General features: G+C 37.1%; 1 protein-coding gene across 18 annotated transcripts in view; it reads right to left on the reverse strand.

Annotated features, from left to right (window-relative positions):
- Ndae1 (Na[+]-driven anion exchanger 1) overlaps positions 1–26,248 on the reverse strand; it is a 590,832-nt gene that overhangs the window by 21,303 nt on the left and 543,281 nt on the right. For 11 of the 18 annotated variants that reach the window (XM_068385483.1, XM_068385451.1, XM_068385458.1 and 8 more), the window contains 9 exons: positions 22,701–22,925; positions 20,693–20,824; positions 19,183–19,307; positions 18,731–18,916; positions 14,611–14,786; positions 4,823–5,263; positions 4,488–4,653; positions 2,926–3,075; positions 2,496–2,639 (listed from right to left, as the gene is read on the reverse strand). In XM_068385483.1, coding sequence (XP_068241584.1) covers positions 2,496–2,639; positions 2,926–3,075; positions 4,488–4,653; positions 4,823–5,263; positions 14,611–14,786; positions 18,731–18,916; positions 19,183–19,307; positions 20,693–20,824; positions 22,701–22,925 — 1,745 coding nt within the window. Of the gene's footprint in view, positions 1–2,495; positions 2,640–2,925; positions 3,076–4,487; positions 4,654–4,822; positions 5,264–14,610; positions 14,787–18,730; positions 18,917–19,182; positions 19,347–20,692; positions 20,825–22,700; positions 22,926–26,248 lie in introns of all 18 variants that reach the window. The other 7 variants (XM_068385537.1, XM_068385574.1, XM_068385557.1 and 4 more) reach the window with 3 other exon arrangements.

Below are 26,248 nucleotides of genomic sequence, written 5' to 3' on the forward strand. Positions count from 1 at the left end.
ATAGTAACAGTCTATGTGAATCCCTTTTTCCTCAAGTTTAGGTGGATAAAGCAAAAGCTAATGGTTATGACTAGCAAAAGCTAATGGTTATGACTGCTGGTCAAAGAGCTCAACCCGGAGATAAACTCCGGGCAACCTGGGTGTTTTTTAATGCAGAGGCAATGGCAATTTCACTTTCAGAGAAATGGAGGAAAGGTTTTTGGCCTTTCCTAAAAGTGTCAAAACCAACCAGCAAAGAGACTAGCCCCATACAAACACACTAACCCTCACCTACGTATATGTTTTCTGAAGAAGAGCAGAGGCAGCAAAGTCACCCAGCTCAGGGGAAATCCCAAATCACTGGTCCTTCAGGATCTTTTCAGAGGAAATGTGGTAACTGGAGACAAAAAAGGGGAAACAGATGAGCTGGTCTGTCTCATTAAGGCAAAGGACCTTATCATATAAAATCTTCAGGTTGAGGCGTCTCCTTTGTTTACTTTTTCTCAGTGGGGACAGGTTTGTCTTAAAATTTCTGGGTTGGTCATAGTCACCCATTGAGATACTACCGCTAGAGTTATGGGGTCCTTTGACTGGCCAGACAGTACTACATTGGATCCTTCTTTCTGGTTACGGTTAATTTTCCCTTTGCCTACACATACACCGAATAGTGTGGCCTATTCTTTACAGATGCTCCTCTGTCCTCATACACCTAACAACACTGTGATTATCAACCAATTCTTCTTCACCCAAAGGGTTAACTACTGCACTGTAATTGTTCAGTGGCCACTTTCCTCTTGGTAAGGGTAGAAGAGACTCTTTAGCTGTAAGCAGCTCTTCTAGGAGAAGGACACTCCAAAATCAAACCATTGTTCTCTAGTCTTGGGTAGTGCCATAGCCTCTGTACCATGGTCTTCCACTGTCTCGGGTTAGAGTTCTCTTGCTTGAGGGTACACTCGGGCACACTATTCTATCTTATTTCTCTTCCATTTGTTTTCTTAAATTTTTTATAGTTTATTCACGAAACTTATTTTAATGTTATTATGTTCTTAAGATATTTTATTTTTCCTTGTTTCCTTTCCTCACTGGGCTATTTTCTCTGTTGGAGCCCCTGGGCTTATAGCATCCTGCTTTTCCAACTAGGGTTGTAGCTTAGCAAGTAATAATAATAATAATAATAATAATAATAATAATAATAATAATAATAATAATAATACAGTAATAACACATCGAAAGGAAATCGCTTGATTTGCCACTTGTCTTCCGCCGGAAAAATGACTTCATTGGACTTTTTTTCTTATATTTAAGGTAAGTACTACAGTACTAGTCTAATGACTACTGATACAGACTACTAAAACTTGATATCATTACTCGGTGTTTCGATGATGGGAATACTGTAATAAGATTACTCGGTAATACGGCGAAAGGAAATTGTTCAGTTTGACAACACACTTTCACCAAATATGACATCACAAGACATGTGATGTAAACTCTACAAAGAATGACCTGTAAAATATGTAAATCCCTTTCATTTTTTTCTAGCAAAAAATGAAAGAAAATACTAACTTACTAAGAAAAAGTATTTCATTTTCATAATGTAAAAGGAAATATTTTTTAGAAAATATTTGTCCTATTAGTGTACTTTCTTTAGATAAAATCAATCTATTATCAGAGATTAAATAAAACTAGTGCATAGTCAAATTTACATTAAGTAGTACTCATAACAACCGATACAGACACAAAATACCGGTACTTTGTATTGTTACTTGATATTTCGATAATGGGAATACTAATACTAATTGTTAGCCTGATGGAAGGAAATCACTGTATTGCCCAGTCGCTTTCCTCCAGCAACATGACGTCACCAGGCATATGATGTGAACTCGAGAGGTATCAAAACTTTTCTTAATATACTTTTTACCAAAAATGGATACTGTATATTATAAATAAAAGAAAATGCAAATTTACAATGATAAATCAATTTATTTTTTATACAAAAAAATAGATTATTTCCAAGTTAATATTTGTCCTATTAGCATAGTATTTCCGATAGACTTGTGACGTCATCGCCCAGAAAAAATTGTTGTACAGTCATAAGTCGCATATGTCGTAAGTTGATGACTACATGTATGGCCAATAGGGTAGGTTCATTGAAATAAACAGAATACTAATAATAAAATTTGTTTTTCTATGCACTCACTTTTGATAGCAAGGAATAGGGCATACTTTTGACTTCGAAACCGAAGAATGTGAAACTGTTAGTGTACTACTAACCGTTAACTTCTAGATTGTTTCATTAATTTACTGGGGCATGTATCTTTTAAAAGGAGAGAAAATGCAAAAATTTCTGATAAAATTTTTAGGGTAAATGTCTATAAACCAAGATTCTAGAGAAGTAATATAATCATTAGGCGAGTATAAATATATAAGAAAAAATACTATTACAATTTTAAAAGTACAGTAGCTATGGTGGTAACAGAGTTTTTTATTTAATATTTCAGAAGGACAAGTGTTCTTACCTTTGTTGGGAAGAAGGGTGCTGTCTTGAAATCCTTCAAATAGAAAGAGACCAAGAAGGTTCCAAAGAAGAGAATAAGAGACAGCAGATATACATCAGGATAGTAATGTTCACATCGGTTACCAACTAGCGTTCCATTATAGGCCTGAAAAGGTAGTAAAGAAGAGAATAAGAGACAGCAGGAATACATCAGGATAGTAATGTTCACAACGGTTACCAACTAGCATTCCATTATTGATCTGAAAAGGCAGTGAAAATTTTTGGAGCAACACAACTAATTAATCTGTACTGACTGATAATATAACAAAACATTTTCAAAGTAATTTTTTCAGAATTGTTACTGATTGGTGGAGAACAGAGACTAAGGACAAGTTCACCAGTTCTGGCAGCAGTAATATATTCTAAAACCTAAAACAGTAACAAATACTTACATCATGGCAATCCTCCCAGTTAACTGTAGTCCAGTTAACATCATCCGGCCACATTTCTGGCTGGTTTGGTATGCATGTGCAATTTTTCATTGAATCAACTTGGGTATCCATAGGGTATTTTGATCCGATTTTGAACACTTTCTCAACAGCCTTGGAATAGAATATTAAAGATTAGAAAATCATTATTTATACTTTAACAAGGTTACACAAGCTAACAGCTGAGTACAATTTAACAAAACCAACAATAGAAAAAATAAAATAAATAAGTGTGTACATTATGTATATATGTATGTATGTATGTATATATATACATACATACATACATACATACATACATACATACATACATACATACATACATACACACACACACACACACACATATATATATATATATATATATATATATATATATATATATATAAAACACACACACAGTGGATCCTTACAATAATGGACTAAAAGGGAGAAGGGGTATCCATTACTGCCGATAGCCTGATGTATCCGCAATATATTTATCAAAGCATAAAATCACGCAAAATCATACTAAATTGTACAGGGTCTAGGTCTATCATATATGCCCAACATGTGGGTAACTCTAAAATGAACAGCTAAGATTAACGGGTTTTGTTCGCCTTTAGATGACATAATTAAATAATGTAAATTAAATGAAACTCACAAAAATGAAGTAATATTAAGGAATCTAAAATTAATCTCCCGAAAAAAAAAGATTACTTCAAGCATGGGCCACATCAAAACAAACTGAATAGAGCACCAGAAAATACTAGCAAGTAATCTGAGAACTACTACTACTAAATTATTACTTCCAACTACAATTAAAATCAAAGAAAATTATAAAATAATGTAAAGAATACATTAGTTGTAAATTGATAGGTAAATAAATATAAATATTGTATACTGTACCTTACATACAGTTTACTAAAAGATATAGTATTACTAGTTATTAATTGGATGTGTAAATGCATTTCTTCGTTCATTGTATTTGGCGATTGAAGTAGCAAAACAATGGTTTTCCTTTTTGGCATCATATTTAGGAAAAACATGATAAACAAATTCATTTTGCTTATTTTGAATTTCTATGGATAAATTAAGTAAAACAACATTTGTAATAACGTCATCTTTACATATATCAAGAATACTACTTGTTATTCATATGTGTGCATATCCTCAAGAGTGGTTGCCTGAAATCAGCTGATGATGACAAGATCTGCTGTGTTTATTTATATGTTCTCAGATGGGCTGGCACAGAAAAAAGTTGATCTCACTGATATAGAATTATTCCTTGAATAGGCTATCAAATTATGAATATATGGTTTTATTACCTTTATATAAATAACTATACAATAAATAAATATAAATATCTCAGAACTATGTACTTCTTATAGTAATCTTTGGCAACTGAACGCTACTCTAGTTATCTGAATTTAGTCTTTTATATCCAAAGTCTGTAGTAACAGCGTCTGTTGTTGAAAGGTTCTAATGTATACACACACACACATGCACACACACTGTGTCATCTGCAAATACAGACCCATTTTTACCTTATATATGAAAATAAATGCAATTAAAGTAGCAAAATTTTCTTCTGTGAAACGGGTAATATAACACACAAACGCTGATGCATCCACTGCAACAAGTATTATAAGGATTGTTCCACACCACACACCAATCCATAATCGGAAAGAAAGATAGTCCCAATCCATAGATCTGAAAAAGTAAGTATTTTGATACTGTGAACTATTTATTGTAATATTTTATCAGCATTATACTCAAGTAATGTTTAACAAATATTTCATGAAAACTTTATACTGAAGGAGAGTATAGTAAAGATACTTCATTTTAGTCGCAAACAATACAATTTTTGACAATTACTTACTTGCAAAATTCGTAGAGTATACTTTCAAAGACTAGCACAGGCCCAGTTGACCCTAAAATTGTCAATGGCTGACCAGAGAAGAGACCATAAGCGACACCACAAATCAAACCAGAAACAAGGGATTCCATGGCAGCAATTCGATTTTCTGTAGCTTCTCCAAGAAGACCACCGAAAGTAATGATAGGAGTCAGGCAGGCAAAGTAGAGGAAAAAGAATGAGGCAACAGACTGGATGGAAATGCCATCAACAAAATCACTAAGGTACCAAGGCTTCTTTCTTTTCAGATCATTTATGAAACCTCCAAAAAGTCTTCCTGTTCGAACCAGACCAGATTCTTCCCTGATCCTACGCTCTTCCTCCTCCTCATCAAAAACAACAACAGGCTGATCCTTCTTGGCTTTTCGTGGCTGCTGGGATGGAATGGCTGCTGGTGGTTCAATCCTGTGCAATAAAGTAGTAATATTAAGTTTTATTCTACAAACTTCATAAGTTACATCCCATAACATAAACGTTCTATTTAGAAAGTATAAAGAAATAGTAAAAGCAGTTTTAAAAATTTACTACTCATCTCTGAAAAATTGAAAACAGAGAATTTACATCACCATCTGATGTTAAAATTGTAGTTCACATAGTATTCAAAAGCAGTTATGAATGTGGTCAACAGCAAAGGGGAATAATTGATGGACAATATAAAATTTTACTAAAGATTGGCATATTAAAGTGCTTCCACACCGTAGGAGCACAAAACTAGATAGTTTCTCATCCTGGGCTATGTACTTCTTGCTGCATGGTCCTGACTCCTTTGCCTGGTTGGTCTATCTTGGCAGAAGTGTTGCCTTCTGTACCATTTTCTTTTCATTTTTAAGGATACCTCTGTATTGAAAATATTGTTGTGCCATTTTAACAAAACAGTTTCTAAACCGTCGTTGTCAGTGTTTATCAAGGAAAATTAACTTTCATGAACAAATTTTCGCTTAACGATGTTTCTTTAAGAACGGAATTCATTTGTATAAAATGGCAGAAATCATGAAACTTACGTGTAAATAAGAATAAGAAAACTTAAAACCCAGGAATGCTCTAATATTTCTTATGATTTTATATTCAAGATAATGTTGACTCGTTTCTATTACATTTCTATATAAAAAAATTTTTGGGCTCAGGCCATGTCGTCCTGATGGAAGGTTCCTATAAGTAGCTTCCTAAGGGATATTTGACTACAGTACAGTGATATTCCCAGAGAATTTACCTTTAGGTCTCCAGAATTCTAACTCCTGGCGCGAATATCCTTAAAATTTCTCCTAAGGATATCGCATAAATCAGGGGATCTTCACCCTGAATAGCGTTTTCGCTTCGAGAGGGAAAGTGGCAAAATTAGAAGGGGAGCCGATATCAAGGTTACCCTTCCTCCCTTACTACTACGAGTATCTAAATGCCGCTGTACGTCAACCCCACGCGCTATTCCTATATGTGTAGCGGTCTCGCTCGGTGATTTTCCCTGTTACCTCTCTCGTTACGCTTTGGATTTTTCAGGATATCATGCAATCTCCAGTCTCTTCTGCCTCTGGAAAGTTGAGTATTCGATCTTTACAGTGTATAAATTTTAGCTCCTGCCTCACAGTGGAATTAGGCCATGGGCGCTGTTGTTCATAACGCATGTGTTATTTAGTTAGCCTGAACGACTTTTCCGGTATTAATAGCATGAATATTTACAAAGCTATTCAGTCTTATTGCTAGGAATTGATTTATATTATGCCGATTGTATTCTTGATAGTTTCGGCGATTTAGGTAACCGATCATTGCTCACGCTAGGCTTCCTAGCCTATGCGTTTTAGTTTACTTTCATGCATAATATAATAGACATTCCTAGTGTGATAGAAATTAAATATGAAGCTATTTTACTGTAAGAGATTGATTGCATATATTCCTCTTCCTTTGCGATCGTATACGAGAGTTTCGGCGATTAAGGTAGTCGAATCTCGCCTGCTACTAAGCTACATGTCCCGGTTTGCCCTCGTGTTTCATTTTATCTATCCAGGTGGAGATAGATATCACCTTGAATTATTATATAAATCGATACGCGTCTCTAGTGGAGATTTAAGGGTAATCCCTTCTCCCCTCTGAGTGCAGCCTTAGGCTACAACCCTTATTAAGTCTTGCCGTCGAGTTGACACTCCGGCCTGACTAGGCTAGTGTTTTCTGTCTCTTCCCTTGGGCGGCAGATAGCAGGCTTTAGGTTTTGGTCAGAACCTCAGAGTATAGTCTCTTGCAGGTGGCCGGCAGGCAGGGTGAATAGTCATTCCCCTGCCGGCCTGAGCCACCGGCATTGGAGGCTAGACCTCCCTAGGCCGCACTTGAAGTGGTTGTATGATGCCGCCACCTTCTCCCTGCGGTCTAGAAGACTAGTCCTGTACTTGCAGACCCTAGGCTGAAGAATAGACATTCTTCTGCCACCTAGGATGGCGCTGGCACTGAAACCCTGTTTCTCCTATGTTGAGAGGCGGCAGCAAGACTGCCGCCGGCCCCTTAACTATATTGGCTGACCCTTGGTTGAAGAATAGATTTTCTTCTCTCACTTAGGACGGTGCCGATATTGAAACAGTTTCTTTGGGGTGTGGTAGGACTGGCAACCTTGCCGCCTCCTCTCACACTTCATACAGGACCCTTTTCCCTAACCCCGCTGTCCTTTAGCGATGGCCTAGCCATCGCAACCCTTTGGTCATCGTCCTACATTCTCATGGCTTGCCGGCGAGTTGTGGGGCCGGCTGGGGCTCCTACATAACAGCTACTTATTCGCTCAGCCTTCCCTTATAGACGCAAGGCTCCGGGAAAAGGCTGGGCTGCCGGTGGGAGACCCCTATTCTGTAGAGTGTTCTTCAGTCCTCTCTTGGACTGCCATTCACATATCAGTGACCAGCAACTATTTGTGTTTGGATGGAAGCTTGAATGATACATTCTCCCCTTTCCATTTGAACCCTCATTCTGGAGGAAGGCAGTAAGATTAAGTGCTTACATCCTTATTTATTGTTAATGAACATTTAATAAGGTACCCTTCAATCCATGCTCTCTCTCTCCATCGGCTAGTGCCGCCGGGTACTAACCTAGCCGGCAGATGCCGGCCGGGTTGGTGCCGCCGGGCTTCTCGCCGGCTGGACCAGTGCCGCCGGTACTACCCCAACGCCGGCTGGATCGTGCCGCCAGGTGCTAGCCTAGCCGGCAGTATGCCGGCTAAAACTACAGTATATGATTATACAGTAGCCAGTATATTTGCAGTATAGATCATACTGCAGACAGAAAGCTATAGTATATATTATAGAGTAGTTAATTTCCAACATACCCTGTGTATCCTTGCACAGTCTATTGTTGAGACCAAGTATATATGGAAAGAAAAGATTTCTTTCAACATACTGACAGAAGATCAGTTACTATTTACCCACATTATTAAAACCTTTGGAAAGCTAGTGTTAAGTTACACTTATCTATACTTTTAAGTTAGAATCCTTCCATTGGGTTTTAATTATGGGGGAGGTTGCAGCAATTGGCTGGTCAGGAAACACAAGTATGTGTCTTTCCTAATTCTTTTCTAGCTTGTCTATCCTAAGCTATATGCAAAAATATTAATAATAATATTTTATATAGTTTATCAGGTGAGATGAACTACCGCATACTCATTTAATTTTCCTCTCTTTACAGGAGGACCATCCCAAGTGCCTTCGAGTCTTTTGCAACATGAGGAGCAAGCACTTCTGTGGCCATGAAGAGTGCAGGGCTCATTCTCCCTGCTCCATCTCCAAGGGACCTCTGAAGTATTGGGATCCCCCAGGACTGCAATGTTTGCAAGGCCTTGGTTACCGAGGCTTTTGATGACCCCAAGACAGCGGAGTCAAGGGATGCAGCACGAAGTAAGCTGCGCAGATGGGTTCGTGGCTTTCAAAAGAACGCCACGGGACCTTACCTTCCGAGTGAACGGATGCGAGCCTTGCTGTTCCCTAAGGCGGGTGTGGAAGCTGTCATACCCCAGCTTCGACCTGAGATCTCTTGCGTTCAGATTACCGTAGATACGGAAGTCTCGGACGCGATGAAGGACATCCACCTAGATGAGAGGATGTCGGAGGTGTCTGAGAACACCGAGAAAGACGTTCTAGCGGAAGGTCTAGAAAAGGAGTCTACCTTGGCTCCTGAAGAAGATGAGGATGACATTGAATCGGAGTCCGTTTCATCGGTTCCGGTCCTGGAACCATTACCCTCTACGTCTTCTGCTCCTCCATCAGATGACATGAATAAGACATTGGCCAGTCTTATGGCAATGATGGAGAATCTTCGTAAGCAAAAGGAAAGGGCCGCTGAACTGAAGAGAAGGATGGACCATCTCGCCGCGTCCTGTGGGTCTCAGAGGAGACTCAACGTGAAAGATCTTCCACCTTGCTCTGATGTGAATCCTTGGAGGCATGCAGAATACATGCCTATTACCGATGGGAAGATATTCATATCAGAAAAGCTGGGGGCTGTCCTTATAGAGGAAGTCGATTTCTGGCCCAGCTTTCAGTCTTACCCAGACTGCTTCGTCCGCTTGAAGACAAAACCAACATCCAAGGAGGAGACAGAACCAAAGGAGGTCATAGTTCTTGATCATGAGAAAGCTCAGGCTCTTTTGTCAAGTAGCCTGAAAGAGAAGGGCTTCACTAACTCGAAGGTGTCAGCCCTTAGCAAGAAACACCCCACCTTTCTTGCTTCGGCCAACCTAGCCTTCCCCTTTACTGCAAAAGGTTTTAAGGCAGTTATGAAGGCAATAGAGGCAGGCAAACCTTGCCCTACACTCGAGGAGTGTAGACCCTTATTCCTAGCCCTGCCTACGGAGGATAAGGACTGGAAGGAAATCCACCTTACCTTCTCAGTTGGGAAGTTGGAGGCAGATATTGCTGGACGCCAGTTCAGCGAAAACCTCCCTAAGCTGTATCACTTTCTCTTGCGTAGGGAGCAAGAGACAAAGTAAAGACTTGCCGCATCCCTGTCCCTCCAGATTTGCTTGGAGGCAACGTCAAGCAATAGCAGAACCCCAGACATGAACATGGTCATGGCCAAATCACATATCGTTACTCTGGTCAAGGACCTTTATGAATTCGTGAGAGCCAGACGTGCATGTAGGGAATTCGTGTTTGCTTCGGCTGCAGTAAAACACGAACCCAGGAAGCTGATAGCTTCCAGTATCTGGGGAAAGGACCTCTTCCCGAGCGAAGTGGTCAAGGAAGTGGTAGACAAGGCCGCCAGGGAGAATAGAAATCTTCTCCAGAAGTGGGGCATGTCGGCAAAGAGGAAGTCTTCCCCAGATGAGGGTTCCCAGCCTAAGAGGAGGACGAAAAGACCCAGGTTGCCCTCTCCCCCTATCAGACAACAGCAGCAACAACTTCCCGCAGTTCCCATGACCGCGGTGCCCCAGATGGTGGCTCAAACTCAACCAACTTACCAGATGGTGCCTCAGCAGCTGGTTGCCCTGTCACCAGCATTTAATCCTGCATATGAGAGGCAGACCACTACCTTTCGTCCTAAAGGTAGAGGGTCGAAAAGGGGCTCCTCTAGATACCCCCCAAGAGGAAGAGGGGTTAAGGGAGGAAGCGGTCAAGGAGGCAAGTCCTCCGGACAGTCGAAGCAATGAGATGCTTGCGGTAAGAGGAAGACTCCAACAATTTCAGGATCGCTGAAACTTCGATCCTTGGGCCCACAGCCTAATCAAGAACGGACTAGGATGGAGCTGGAGGACAGCTCCACCATCATTTCCTCAATTCTTCCAACACTCCATCCCCGTCCTGGAAGAATACTCCCGAGAACTTCTGAGCAAACGGGTGATAAGGAGGGCAAAGTCCGTCAAATTCCAAGAAAGGCTGTTTTGCATTCCCAAGAAGGACTCAGACAAACTCAGAGTCATTCTGGACTTGTCGCCACTCAACAAGTTCATAGAAAACAACAAGTTCAGGATGTTAACCCTTCAACACATAAGGACCCTGCTGCCAAAAAGGGGCGTACACAGTCTCGATAGACCTAGCAGATGCCTACTGGCATATTCCAATCAACTGCCCCCTCTCCTCCTACCTAGGATTCAGGCTACAAAAGAAGAAATACATCTTCAGAGCCATGCCCTTCGGACTAAATATAGCCCCAAGGATCTTTACAAAGCTTGCAGACGCAGTCGTTCAACAAATACGCCTAGAAGGTGTCCAGGTAGTAGCCTACCTGGATGACTGGCTGGTGTGGGCAGCATCCAGGACGGAGTGCATGCAAGCATCCAAGAAAGTGATCCAATTCCTGGAACATCTGAGATTCAAGATCAACGTCAAGAAGTCTCGATTATCTGTCAAGAGACTACTGAAATCCGACATGATATCAAGACGCCAACAGGAGAGAGTACTGGGTTCTCTTCAGTTTGCACCAGTGACAGACCCAGTGCTAAGAGCACAGCTAAAAGATGCATCAGGAGTCTGGAGAAGATACGCATCAAACGCTCGAAGAGATCTAAGAAGACCAATACCGACTCGACTACGATCACTTCTCAAGCCATGGTCGAAGGCCAAGAACCTAGAGGTACGTACCCTTACAACCAACTCTACCTTCAGTCATCATCCATACGGACGCATCAAAGGAAGGATGGGGAGGTCACTCCCATCAACGGAAAGTCCAAGGGACTTGGTCTTCTCTATTCAAAACCTTCCACATCAACATTTTGGAGGCCATGGCAGTCTTTCTGACGTTAAAGAAATTGTCCCCTCGCAATTCAGTCCATATAAGACTGATCCTGGACAGCGAGGTGATAGCGAGATGTTTGAATCGTCAAGGCTCGAGATCACCCCAAATCAACCAAGTGATGTTGGCCATCTTCCGCCTGGCAGAAGAGAAGAGATGGCATTTATCAGCAGTTCACCTTCAAGGATTCCGCAATGTGACGGAGGACGCTCTATCCAGGCTCACGCCGATAAGAGTCAGAATGGTCCCTAGACGCAGGCTCATTCTCCTTCATCTTACGTCAAGTCCCAGAACTGCAGATCGACCTCTTCGCGATGAGCGACGACAAGAAACTACCTTGTTATGTGGCCCCATACGAGGACCCTCTAGCAGAAGTGATGGATGCCATATCCCTCGACTGGAACAGATGGAACTGGATTTACCTGTTCCCTCCAACCAATCTCTTAATGAAGGTCCTCAACAAGCCGAGATCCTTTCGGGGAACGGCAGCTCGAGTGGCTCCCAAGTGGCCAAAGAGAAATTGGTTCCCTCTAGTACTGGAACTAAAGCTGAGGCTGGTCCCTCTACCGGACCCAGTACTGTCTTAACAAGTACAGAAGTTGATTGTCTTTGCTTCATCACAGAGAACCCAAAACCTTCATCTCATGATTTTCTCTCCTTATCAGTAAAGAAAAGGTTTGGGATTTTGAGAGACAGTATAGACTTCCTAGAAGAATATAAGTCTAAGTCAACCAGAAGACAATATGAGTCATCTTGGAAAACGTGGGTTGCTTTTGTCAAGGCAAAAGGACCAAAAGAAATCTCATCGGACTTCTGTTTGTCCTTCTTTATCCACCTTCATAAGCAAGGTTTAGCAGCCAATACGATAACCATGTGTAAATCAGCCTTGACTAGACCTCTGCTATACGCCTTCCAAGTAGATTTGTCAAACGAAATCTTTAACAAGATCCCTTGCGCTACACTCAGGCCTGCAGCCCCTCCGAAGCCTATTTTGTGGTCCTTGGACAAGGTCCTATACTTTGCATCAACAGTGAACAATGAGGATTGCTCTCCGAAAGGCTTAACCCAATAAGTTATTTTTTTGTTTGCTCTAGCCTCGGGGGCCAGAGCTAGTGAAATAGTGGCCCTATCCAGAGATGAGGGCCATATTCAGTTCACAGAAGTGGGAGAACTGAATCTTTTTCCTGACCCAACATTTCTCGCTAAGAACGAGGTACCCACCAAAAGGTGGGGTCCCTGGAGAATCTGCCCTCTAAAGGAAGATGTCTCGCTGTGCCCAGTGGAGTGTCTAAAGGTCTATCTGGAAGAACTTCAGACTTCAGGGGAGGACAGCTCTTTAAAGGAGAAACCTCAGGGTCAAACCTATCCCTAAAACAACTAAGGGCGAAGATCACCAATTTTATTCCCGGAGCGAATCCTGACAGTACAGCCGCAGGTCATGATCCAAGAAAAATCGCTTCGTCACTGAATTTCTTTCAGTACATGGACTTTGAGCGTCTTCGCTCGTACACTGGATGGAAGTCATCCAGAGTGTTCTTCAATCATTATGCGAAGCAAGTGCAAGAACTCAAGCGGTTCGTGGTGGCGGCAGGTAGTGTACTAAAACCTGTCGTCTAGTGCTACGATGAACAGTGAATTGATTGGGACTGTCAATATAATGGTGAAGATATTGCCACCTCACAGTGCAATACTTTGAAATAAGCGTCACCATGGTGACGCCAAGGACTGTTCTAGTTATTTGAGGTGAAGAAACAGAGATAACACTTGTGCCGTGTGTTCTTACACAGTGTGAAGAGACAATCAATATCACAGAAATGCATATTAGAAAATTTAACAAATTTTCAGATTACAGTGGCTCTAATATATTTTTCCCTTTCAGGTGAAACAAACATTTTCTGGACTTTGATTGTAGAAAATGTTTCTTATTGCTTTTATTAATATCATGTTAACATTATGTTATATAAGTTGATTCTGCTGGTTATCTATTACCAATAAATACTTGATGTGTATTTGCGTCTATTTTGCCCCAAAATTGATTTTCAATAAAAATATATCAGAGTTTTATTTTACCTTAATAAACTGCATATATTTATACAAACAAGATATATAGCTAATACCTTTGTTCTTATACGAGTACAAACTTTATCTGGTAATGCTTGCCTCAATCAGACATACATACAGCGAGACCTGTATGTACTTGATGCTGTGTTTGTTCATATGTTATATGCAAACCTTGAGACTCCTTTCCTATGTCTAGAATGACTCTTCCCTGCAGGGGGCAGGAAGCACTAACATGGATTATGATTAGCAGTAATGACGTATAACGGTAACGTCATATGTCTCTATGGTCTGGATGACCAAGGAATAACTGTCCCGAGGTTAAGGCACTTTTGGAAAATCCAGATACAATACTTTCTAAATAATTCTCTGGTAACCTTCCATCAGGACAACATGGCCTGAGCCCAAAAAACTGATTTTGAGCGAAGCGAAAAATCTATTTTTGGGCGAGATATCCATGTCGTCCTGATGAACCCGCCCTCCTTTTCGATAGAAAAGGTCTTGGCAGGATCCCTCCCGAAACTACTATATGTGTAGTAGTAAGGGAGGAAGGGTAACCTTGATATCGGCTCCCCTTCTAATTTTGCCACTTTCCCCCTCGAAGCGAAAATGCTATTCGGGGTAAAGATTGCTATGTGTTGTATCAAGATATACGTCCCCTGATTTATGCGATATCCTTAGGAGAAATTTTAAGGATATTCGTGCCAGGAGTTAGAATTCTGGAGACCTAAAGGTAAATTCTCTGGGAATATCACTGTAGTCAAATATCCTTTAGGAAGCTACTTATAGGAACCTTCCATCAGGATGACATGGCTATCTCACTCAAAAATAGATTTTTCGATTCGCTCAAAATCCGTTATATGACAATCAATCCTTGTTAACAACAGTCTTACAACTACACATAAATCTTCATAAAACTAAATTTGAGATTTGGATTCATATCCCTTATTTGTTAAATAATAAATAATTATCTTCATCTTATCTTTATGTGAATTTACCTGATAGCTGGATCCCACTCTCCGGGGGGTAGAACTGTCACGGCATCCAAAAACTCATCTATACCAGCTAAGAGATGACTTCTGTTCTTAGCTTTGTAAGCAACATCATGGAAAACTTCATCACTCAGGAGAGTTGCCATAGCTCGTCCAATTTCATGATACCTTGGAAGTCCACCCTACAAGTGATGAAAATAAAATGCAGTACTGTTTATTTGTAGAATGGGTATAAAATTTCAAAAGTTAATATTGTAAACCTTAACTTTTTTTGCTTATGCTATATTGTACTGTTTGGTATGGTGCAATGATATACAGAATACAAGAATAAAGTCTTCAATCTTTCACTAATAAAAACTATTAAATACTAGAGTTTGCTAAAGTATATTCCAGAATGTCAACATCAGAAAAGGCAGTACAGTACGTAGAAACGTTTTAAAGGAATTCTCCCTGCCCTGTAGCCTTAAAATATTCTTTATACTGCAGTGCTGTACATATATGATAATGTGTATAGTACAATGTACTCCAGTTTTATACTTGTGAACTAGGCTAGGCTTGCCTAACCTTTCGTGTACTGTATACAGCAGTGCACTTATACGTATAGCACAAACTGTGTAGAGAATAACTGTCTTCATAATACTGTGGAAAAGTGCTATAAGAATGTGGGAAAGATTTGTAACAGTATGGGGAGGATTCATATAAGCTTAAAATGTCCATAAATAGAAAAAAATTGGTTTCTCCCAAGCTTTGTAATCAAGCATCGTAAAGGAAAAGACTAAAATTATCGTGCAACGGCACAGGGATGAAACACCTCTAAACTTCAATACACCATTAAAATTGACAATAAATATAAGAAAAGTATGTTTACTAAAAACTATATTCTTTATGGTAATATGACCATAATTCAAGTAATAATGCTCTTTTCGCAAGAGAAAAAAATGATTCGGTAGTTTCCTTAATTACCTGACTTGAAAAGAATAGACAGTAGTCTCGAAGAGCTTATGAATGTAAACAATAGAAGACGCATATTCACAGAGTGTTTATTTCATAATATAATACTAATATGTGAATATTACAATCATTATTAATGGTTTCAGCAACGCAAAACAGCAGTCTTATTATAATTCTATACTTTTTTGCCGCAGTATATGGACATATAATATGGTTAACGGCGTAGCCTGGCCGAGCAATACATACGTTAATTAGAGTTCAGACATGAATTTTTTCATTTACATACATGTAAGGATCTGATTACAGCAGCTTAGCAAGTAATAATAATAATAATAATAATAATAATAAAAGCTTAAATTTATGAAAAATTAAAAAATCTAAAAACTAATGATAAAAAATATAGCATAAATTTCCGTATCTACTTCATGGCTTTTCAGCATAGTGGCTTGGAGGGAAGCACCCACAATAGCCGAGGGATTGCTGGTTTACCAAAATGGTAGTCTTAATGCCTCAGATTGCCAATCTTAAAATTCTACTATACCAAGCTTTGAACAGTTTCATAACTATTCCAAGATTAAAGGAAGTGTCGATATCCATTGTCAAATCACCGATGGTGGACCTCTAGTTTTCATAAAACTGAATTGGTTTTCTATCTCGGAATCCGGTGGCCCTATAGAGCAGAATGGATCACAAAAATTCGAAGGTTACACAATAGAGGGACCTGTAAGAATTTGAAAGAGCAAGAATTGTGTAGAGGCAATCTATACAAAACCACTCGGTAAAACTTAAAGAGTTAGCCTATAGTTCAAAATAGGACAGGATTAGCTAGAATTACTGCCCAAAGTATCATAAATTTTCTAAGATTCACAAACAAAGCAAAAGTAGTACAGTAATAAGCTTAAGCTTATGAAACTTACTACTGTCAGCCCGAAAAAGCTCATAAATAGCTTGAGAAGTATTGTCAACATCACCATTTAAGTAAATAGCCTAGTCTTCTATGGATTTTTCCTGAACTGCACATTAATTTCTTGTTACACTTGGAACTAACCAGTCAACTACCAGCTTAAAAATTTCTCAATAAGAGGAACTGTTAGTGAATCACATTCCTTATAAAAATTAATCCAATCACAATCCTGCCTTCACCATGCCTTCATTAATTCATCAGAAAACTCTCACAAACATTTATAGTAATTCCAAAATAAATGTCCGATTCATATGTAACAAATAACGTAAAATCATAAAAGCAACAATCTGGATCACAGGTAGAACAATGAACTGACGTACACAAACACAACCAAAGAACTGAAAAAGACAAAGAAAGTATGGCATAATCATACCTAGATAATTGCCATTAACCACTAGATTAACTCAATATTTCAATATAGGGATAAGTATATTAATAGGAAAGAAAATGGGAAATTCCTAATTCTAGGGTAGAAATTGGCATTTAGCCAGCTTCAAGAGATAAGCACTGAATATCAGATGAATACAGGAATATAAATAATAAATTCTACTATTAAAATTCCATTTATAACGATATATCCATCTTTCCATTACTAAGCTGCTTGCTTTGCAACAGATTTTCCTAATTTGTATTACATGCTGACAAGCTTCTGCCATGCATGAAAACAGAACTTTCTGCATATCAACAGCATGAACTCTTGGAATTATCAAGAAACTGACAGCTGTGGGATCCCCTTTTCCTGCATAAATGCGATGACTTTGTATATGTATTCTTAATGTTGAGTCTGTTGATATCCCTAATGGATGAAAGTACCAACTCCAATAATGTATTTTCATTTTCATTTCCATGGCTATAATAATGTTGATAAGTTCATTTCACAGCATAACGCATCATGTGTATGACAGACAAAGTATCAACTTTGTCAGGCACACACTACGCTATCAGGCAGAATGCATTATGCCCTTACCAGTAGGGAGAGTCACAATGTGTTCTGCCTTCAAATATTGAAGAAAGACTGTGAAGTTAGTGCACTCTGCCTTTTAGAATATTGGTACCAAGACAAGATAGGTGTAAACCACTGTAATAAGCATTTTTGTCTCATTCTACTGATTCCATAGATGTCAAATTTGCAGAAATTGCATTTTTGGAGTTAATGCCTTCTGCCTTTTCACGGCAGATTGTCATCAAAATCACCATATAAATAACTAGCCTAGTCTTCTCTGGATTTTTTCTGAACTACACATTAATTTCCTGTTACATTTGGAACTAACCAGTCAGCCACCAGCTTAAAAATTTCTTAATAAAAGGAACTGTTAGGGAATTACATTCCTTATAAAAATTAATCAAATCACAATCCTGTCCTCACCATGCCTTCATTAATTCATCTGAAAACTCTCACAGGCATTCATAATAATTCCAGAAGATATCCCCTGTTCATATGTAACAAATAACGTAAAATCATAAAAACGACAATCTGGATCACAGTTAGAACAATGAACTGATGTACAAAAACACAACTAGAGAACTAAAAAAACGAAGGAACTATGGCATAATCATACCATAATTACCATCAACCACTTAATTAACTAAATATTTCAATATAGGGATAAGTATATTAATTGGAGAGAAAATGGGAAATTCCTAATTCTATGGTAGAAATCAGCATTTAGCCAGCTTCAAGAGAGAAGCACTGAATATCAGGTGAATACAGGAATGTAAATAAATTCTACTATTAAAATTCCATTTATAATGATAAATCTATCTTTCCATAACTAAGGTAATTTGCAACAGATTTTCCTAATTTGTACTACATGCTGACAAGCTTCTGCCATGCATGAAGAGATTAAAATCTATAGTATATAAAAACAGTGCAACAAAGTGTATGTACAAAACAGCTAAATAGTGGAATTGGTAACTATAAAAGTAACCACTAAAATTTATTGGTGGTACAATTTGTGTATAGTATTACTGCTACCAGCCCCCAGCTGTGGCAATAATCCCTTTTCATATTTCACCCTGATTCCTATACATGGAGTAAAAGTCACTATTATGGAAAGCTATAAAAATATTCTGCCTACTTTAGACCAAAAATTACAGCCTAAAAAAACAAATTGTCTAGATTTGGACCTCATTTTCATACAGGAGGCTAAATAATAGTTACCATGCAATCCCTGCACTACGAAACTGAGTACTCATGAAATGTTTACTTACAGTGGGGCCCATGATGATATACAAGAACCTTGTTGGAACAGGAACCTCCGTTAGGTTTCCAAGGTTTGCAGCCTGAGTGAGACGGACAAAAACGGTGGCCGGTTTCTCCAAGAAAGGTACTTCTCCAACCAGGATGTTTGAAGCTTCAGCACCGGGGGGAATTTTCCTCATAAAGTGAGTGTTTCCCTGTAAAAATAGTGCATTATCAAAATGAATTAAAGTTTATGAATTACATATTATATACAGTACAGTAATACTACAAGGACAGTGGCCTGCTAGTATACTTCTGAGGACTTTTGAAATAATTTACGAGTTTTGTGCTTTATAGCTCTGCATGAGATATATTTCAATAAAGCATAAGCACAACATTCAAGTTCTATTAATACCACTTGCTTTATCAGTGGAATAAACATATGGCTATTATAATGACTTCAGACAGAATAAAATTTTACCTTGTGTTCATTTCCACTCCCTTCCAAATTACTTCCACTCTGATTTCGGGTAATGGATCCAGTAGATGGAGACTGTTCCATGGCTCCTTCAGGGTGAGAGATGACACTGGCGCTGTTATTTCCACCTGAAAAGGATAAGGCTTTGAAGAAGCCTGAGCCCAAGCCTGGGTAATAATAACCAGACAAGGGGAGAGAAAAAACAAAAAAACAAAAATTAACAAACCAAATCAACAGCACCAAAAGGACAGACACCTAAATAAAGATAGTTTATTTTGTTGCCGTGTTAAAATCTACACAAATGGGATATTTAATGAAAGGTGAAAGTAGATAAAAACACATGTTTAAAATGCCACTGTGCAACATCCCCATCAAAAGTTTTTGAGGGATGTAATGTTAGCATACAATCAAGATTCCAACTTAAGGGAAAGATGCCCATTTATATATGGCTTTCACAAGCTAGGGTAAAAATAACTAAGTAAAAGTTGCCAGGTTTTATAGCATACAGTACTAGGACACAATGTGACAACTTCAAAACACTAAAAAGCTTGCAAATTAATATTTAAAGAAATTCTTAAGTCTAAAGACATGCAAACAATTAAATCTTAATATTTCAAGTAAAATATCTTCATCACTTGAAACACTCCAAAGCTACGTGTATGTAAAGCAACTCTAATACTGTACATTCCAATACTTTTTTAACTATACATATCTTACAGTATACTTATATTATCAACATGATGTCAAATAATACTCAAATTTATTGCAGAACAAGTATATATACAAACGGTATATAAATATATACAGTATACAGCAGATACTCTAGGTATATATGATAAAATTACCACAAGATTATTCTACACATTATCAATGCATAAAATATACAGGGTGTGCCTGAGGAGAAAAATAATAAAGGCAATTGTCATGCAATGCACACAAGGTAAAAGCAGTTTATTTCTAGGCCTTTTGAGATATTAGTTTCACGCATATTTTCCATTTTCTGGTTTACAGAAAACGGAAATTTTCAGCATATTTCTGCCAAAAGTTAAAATGAGAAGCACATCTTTATGTACTTTTCATAAAATTATTGGGGAGATTCAGTGCTGTGAATATTCCTGGTCCTAAACATTGCAAATAAAGGAAAAAAGCTTTAGTGCAACGCAGTCATTCATGCAGAATTATCAATTAGCTACTACAACTTTGGGAACATCCTTATTAAGTTTTAACCATGGCATTTATGAATGGACTAATAGTCATTTTCAATAAACATACAAATCATATCATGTTTGGTCGATATAAGCTTAAAATAAAAATAACACGATGTATGTATTTTTTATAAACAGGCCAGGAAACTTGTTTCTTTTAAGTTTAAGGCGAAAATATTTTGAACTATGACCAGCTTTCATCAACTGCAGATCGACTTATATTTCAATCCTAGAAAAGATATTTAATAATGATGACTAAATCATCATAGATCTCCCGGATAATTTCAGAAAAGGGTTTGGGTCGTTACCCTCGGTAGTTCCACCACCACCACCAACACCACCACCGCCAGCCCCCGGCACGTTCAAGAAGCGTCCAAATTTGGGTGGTTCACCAAGAGTTGTGGGCGTGGGGGTGGGCGTAGAAGCCCCGCCCTCCTCCACTGTCAGAGAAAATGGATGGTCAGAAGAAAAGAAAATGGAGAATTGATAGTTATACAGAACAGAAAAAAGGAAGTACTGTAAATAATCAGAAAAGATTTTATGAGGATGTGTTTTATACTGTGCACTGATAAAATGATGTATGAAAACTGAATATGTTACGATGTTAATTTCATGGTTATCAGAAAGGTGACTGTGAATCTGGAAGCACTGAATAAAACACAGAAGCAACAACTATATCTAACACTTGGAGCATAGACTGTGCTAAACCAAATTTGAATCTTGGATTTTCACAAAATGGGAATCAGCTTTATTGCTCCAATAGTATCCTAAAAACTGTCAACAAGTCACTATTTTAGCTTTAAAGTATAACTATTCCACGTTTCCATATTCTAAAGTAACCATTCTTATCAGATGACAAGATAAATAATGTGCCTACAATTAATGTGTATTGTATTTTCCAAAACTGGTACCAAAGAAAATACACTACAAGTGAAATATGGAGACTATCAAAGAAAATAACATAAAAGATAAAAAAGGTCTCTCAAACATAGTGCGATGAAACCCTGCAAAGGACAGGTACGAAAGGGGACTGGATCAACAGAGTATTGTACACAATCAACAAGAAATAATAAATTGGTAAAAATATGTAAAAACAAAGTGATAAGGAGAGAGGGAAATTACATCTTGTAACTGAAACATACAAATAAAAAGCAGTGTGATCCACTATACAAGTCCTGTTGTATGGAGCTGAAAGAGTAATCTATAAATAAATTATAAAAAGTTCTCTATTACTAAAATGAACTAAAAAACTTGTGTTGGCATCACAATTGTGTATATAAATGTGAGTTGGTTGATTTTTATTCACAAAACACAGAAACAGGCATAGCACAATATCTAAGGAATATGAAATTACTGTACAAGTAAAACTCATTTACATAATTTCTAACTGTTATTAACATTTTCAAATTTTTCAAGAATCCTTAAAAAACTTACTTGTTCACAAATTATCTTAAAATTAAAGAAAGCAATACTTCTCATGTTTAAAAAAAATGAATAAAAACTAAGATTTGCATAATGATACTGCAAATAAAAATATATAGTGCATATAAATTACTGATGCAACTTAATACGTCCAGAGCATATCAAAATTGGACAAAACTTTGCAATATCACAAGAGAAAAGACTCCTGAGCATGTCAACACTGAAGGACATAATAGCCACAACAACAATCAATGCAACATTGATAGAGTAAAAGATGAAAAGTCAGAAAATTCAGGGCAGATAATAATTACAGTACATTAAAAAATGAAACAGTTTTTTAAGACAAAAAAATTCAAGGAAGAATAAAGTAAACAAAATAAATCTAGCAGTACCACACTCTACCACCTGATGAAGAGAGAGAGAGAGAGAGAGAGAGAGAGAGAGAGAGAGAGAGAGAGAGAGAGAGAGAGAGAGAGAGAGAGAGAGAGACTGACTTCAAACCCTACTAAATGACTTTAAAAGGAGAAGGAAAGCACAACCTCTTAATTACTCTCATTTCAACATCTTTTCAGAGATTGTTTATAAATGATACCTACATCTTTCCTATTAGCACAATATACATCTACTGTACTCCATACATGACAGAAAATACTATTAGAAATAGGCCTAAAACAATTTGAAAATACCTAACATGTCCTCACTACACAACCCTAATTTCTTAATTTTCTATTAGTAGTTTGGTACAATACAATACTGTACTTGCTAAAATCAACTTTCCTAAAGGGTAAACTAATCCATGTGTAAATTTTATTTCTGTATTCAGGTGACTTTCACTCAAGAAGCCAATAAGATATTTCTGGTTTCTACCAATGCTTCACTCTACATAAAACTTGCCTAGACAAGCTGAATGCCTTCTCCAAATAAGTCTTCCTGAACTATCAGTGGTTAAACTTGGCACTTCAAGATGAGTACCATAATTTGGTCCAACTGAAGGGTGAAGGAGATGTGCTGGTGAGGGTGTACTATTCGAGCGACCCCGCGCAACCTCAGGTGCTGAGGCATGGGGAACAGGCCCAGTGTAGGATCGCTTAATTCCACTTGATAATAGGTCCATAAAGCCTTGCATGCACAAGAATATAAACACATTTTATACTTTTTACAAATCTGCATACAAATGTTACATCCAAAAGTACATTCATGATAATATTGTACCGTAAAGTACAGCTCCAGTTATTTCTACATATGATTTTCAGTGCATATTTTAATGTTCTGAGGTATATTTCTATATGTTAAACACATGAATGCATCTTGGATGTTAATGGGAGAATATATCCCATTTCAGCTACTAGAAGAACAAAAAGGTTTAGATCTCCCTTCCTTGGAAGAATAACACTAAGTACTCCTAGAACAGCAAGCAAAAATGACATGCATTTAACTATGAAAAATAAACCTAAGTTTCTCATTATTTATGATTCTTTTTTTGTGTATTCACTCAACTTACAGGCCAAACTCACAAAGCTAAATTCAATTTTTAAATGTCATGGGTCACTTTGATGATGTGGGATAAACGGTACCATGTATGACTATTCTTTAATAATGACACCAATTATCCCTTAACTAACGCAGACAAAGCAAAGAGCATCTGCCTGAATTCAATTTATTAGTCTAGTTTATTAAATTAAAAAAAACATGTTCTACATAAATAGCAGTGTGTGCAGTTGCATGATATGCATATTTTATCTTTTATTTTTATTACATGAGTGCTCTTTTCAATTTCTCGTCATATGTATGTGTATGAGTAAAAAATTAAAAATTAGGTATTTCAATTTCTCGTCATATGTATGTGTATGAGTAAAAAATTAAAAATTAGGTAGTTATTCTACCCTTTTGAACTTGAATTCACAATACTGTACAGGTATACCTCAACTTACATCGTTTCGAGTTAAGTCAGTTTTGAATTTACGTTGGTTGTCAAAAATAATACATGGAAAAATCAAAATCCAGTTTTGAGTCATTTTGTTTGACTTTCCGTCTGTCCGCCACAAGTATCGAAATCATAATATCACTGCAATAGCATTAAAAGCACAGAAAATATGTTACTTTACTATAAATTAGAATTAAAGTATAGTATATAAAATCATTTTTAAAATACTTATATTCAACGTAAAAGTTCACATAATTAACATAAATCCTAGCGAACAAACTATGAAAACAGCTGTGACTTTTTATATTAATTGGCGGTCTTTATGATCTTAACAGTGACGTTTTCTATGATAGTTTAACTATCTACCATTTGAAGCATAACAGAACATAAAATCATATTGTATAATAAATAAGAATAAAAGTACAGTATATAAAATCACATGAAAATACATTTTTGTATACTATTTTCTTAATTTCAAATGCAACTTAACAATGAACAATTACTTTTTTATTCACGATTGTGATCAGCTAATCTCAAGACTATCGCAAATAACAAAGAATAATTTTCTAACTCATTCATAGTAAACTGTTTATGCAAATTACATCAGCACCAATACATTATATCATAATTTTCATACATTTCGTTTATAACTATTATTATCAATTATCATATGAATACGTTCTCTTTCTCTCTCTCTCTCTCTCTCTCAGGTACACACACATAGAACAGATTTAATATAAATCTTTGTATCCTTAGTAAGCGTCAGGTAAATACTACACATAATATAAACTTATACTTTGCTTAAATCTATGTTCGATCGTAGACTGGGATTAAAACATCGTTCAATTTCGTCAGCTGATCTGTAGCTTTAGCCTACAGCATAATGTATATGTACTGAAAGATGTCTATAATAATCCTGGTTTTCAATGTTATCTGAATTTTGTTTCATAATTTTTATACTTTTCTATTATAAATTCAAGGTGTATTTCAACAACAGCAATTACTGATTTTTTATTTTGGGTTTGTCAGCTGTTTTCAAGGTCACGATGGTATTACGATTATGCTCACATATAGTTAAAAGAGTATTGTTGATATGATTTAGCTATCACGTAATCCTTGGGGAAAAAAAGAAAAAAAAAAAAAAAAAGAAGCACAGTTCAACGAACTTTCGACCAGTTTATTAAAATGCGCATCGATTATGCCATCGAATAACAAAAAAAAGGGCGAATCAGCTGTTGGCACTGACGAATAAAGATCCACAGCTATCTACTAGGCTACGCAATGTAAACAAAGATATTGAATGTAAATATTAATAAATATAACAACTAACTTTGTTTTATACTATCGCACAATAATTATAACTTAATTTATTTAACCTCACAAAATCTTTCTATTTCATACTATCTTAGAGGAAACCACATTCACAAATAAAGAGCCACGATGTACTGTAAACATGCTAAATTATAAACATCTACATTTGCAAGTATGGATTTACATTTATTCGTAAAATTAAATAACTTTTTTTTGGTACTAAATCAAAAACTAAAATTAATTTGTTTGTAAGCTTAAATAGATTCTTATTGACTATATATTATTCAAATTGAATTAAAAAATAAAATACAGAACTGGGAATGGTTATTTGTGGTTCAGCCTTGTGACAAGTGAATTCAGAGACAAGTAAATTCGACTAACGTCGTTTTTCAACTTAAGTCGCCTCTCCTGAAACCAATTACCAACATAAGGTGAGGTTGACCTTTTGGATACATGAATACTGTATGAACATTTGAGTTCCTGACCAAAAAAATAATCTTGGCTAACTACCTGTATAGCATAAAAAAAGATTGTGCATGTCCAGTACAATTCTCAATCAAGTATAAAATACAATTAATTTGGAATCTAGGGGAAGCATTTTGTGTAGCACAGCTTTTGAAGCATCAGTTAATTAGTTGATTATTGCAATCATCATCTGCTAACGAACATCAAATGTCGTCATCAGTTATAAGACTGGTTAACGTAGCTAAATATCCCTTAGAAAGCTGCCTAAAGGAACCTTCCATCAGGATGACATGGCTGAGCCCAAAAAAGTATGTACCCCTGTATGTAAATAATTACTTAATACAATGGTATAATGTTTACACCTTGTGGTGTACTATTAGGTAAAAAAGAACAATTCAATCAATATTAGGTAAAAAAGAACAATTCAATTAATATTAAGGCTTTTACACCACACAATGTCCTCTAAAATGGAAAAGGAAAAGTATTTTTCACAATCTTCTTTTACAACATTACTTAGGTTGATAAAGATGGTACCAAAAATCATGAATTCAAGACCTACCAAGCCAAAAAATGCAATGCTCCATGAGCTCAGAGAAGGTTACACCTAAGAATGAATTTCCATAGTACTCTATACAGTACAGTACAGTTATCCCTTGCCATATTGCAGTTCAACTATTGCTCCCTCTGTACAATGTGAACTTATGAATATATTATATGTAAATCTATACCATGCCAAAAAATG

This window comes from Palaemon carinicauda, chromosome 1 (genome assembly GCF_036898095.1).
Source record: "Palaemon carinicauda isolate YSFRI2023 chromosome 1, ASM3689809v2, whole genome shotgun sequence".
In the NCBI taxonomy this organism is placed as follows: domain Eukaryota; kingdom Metazoa; phylum Arthropoda; class Malacostraca; order Decapoda; family Palaemonidae; genus Palaemon; species Palaemon carinicauda.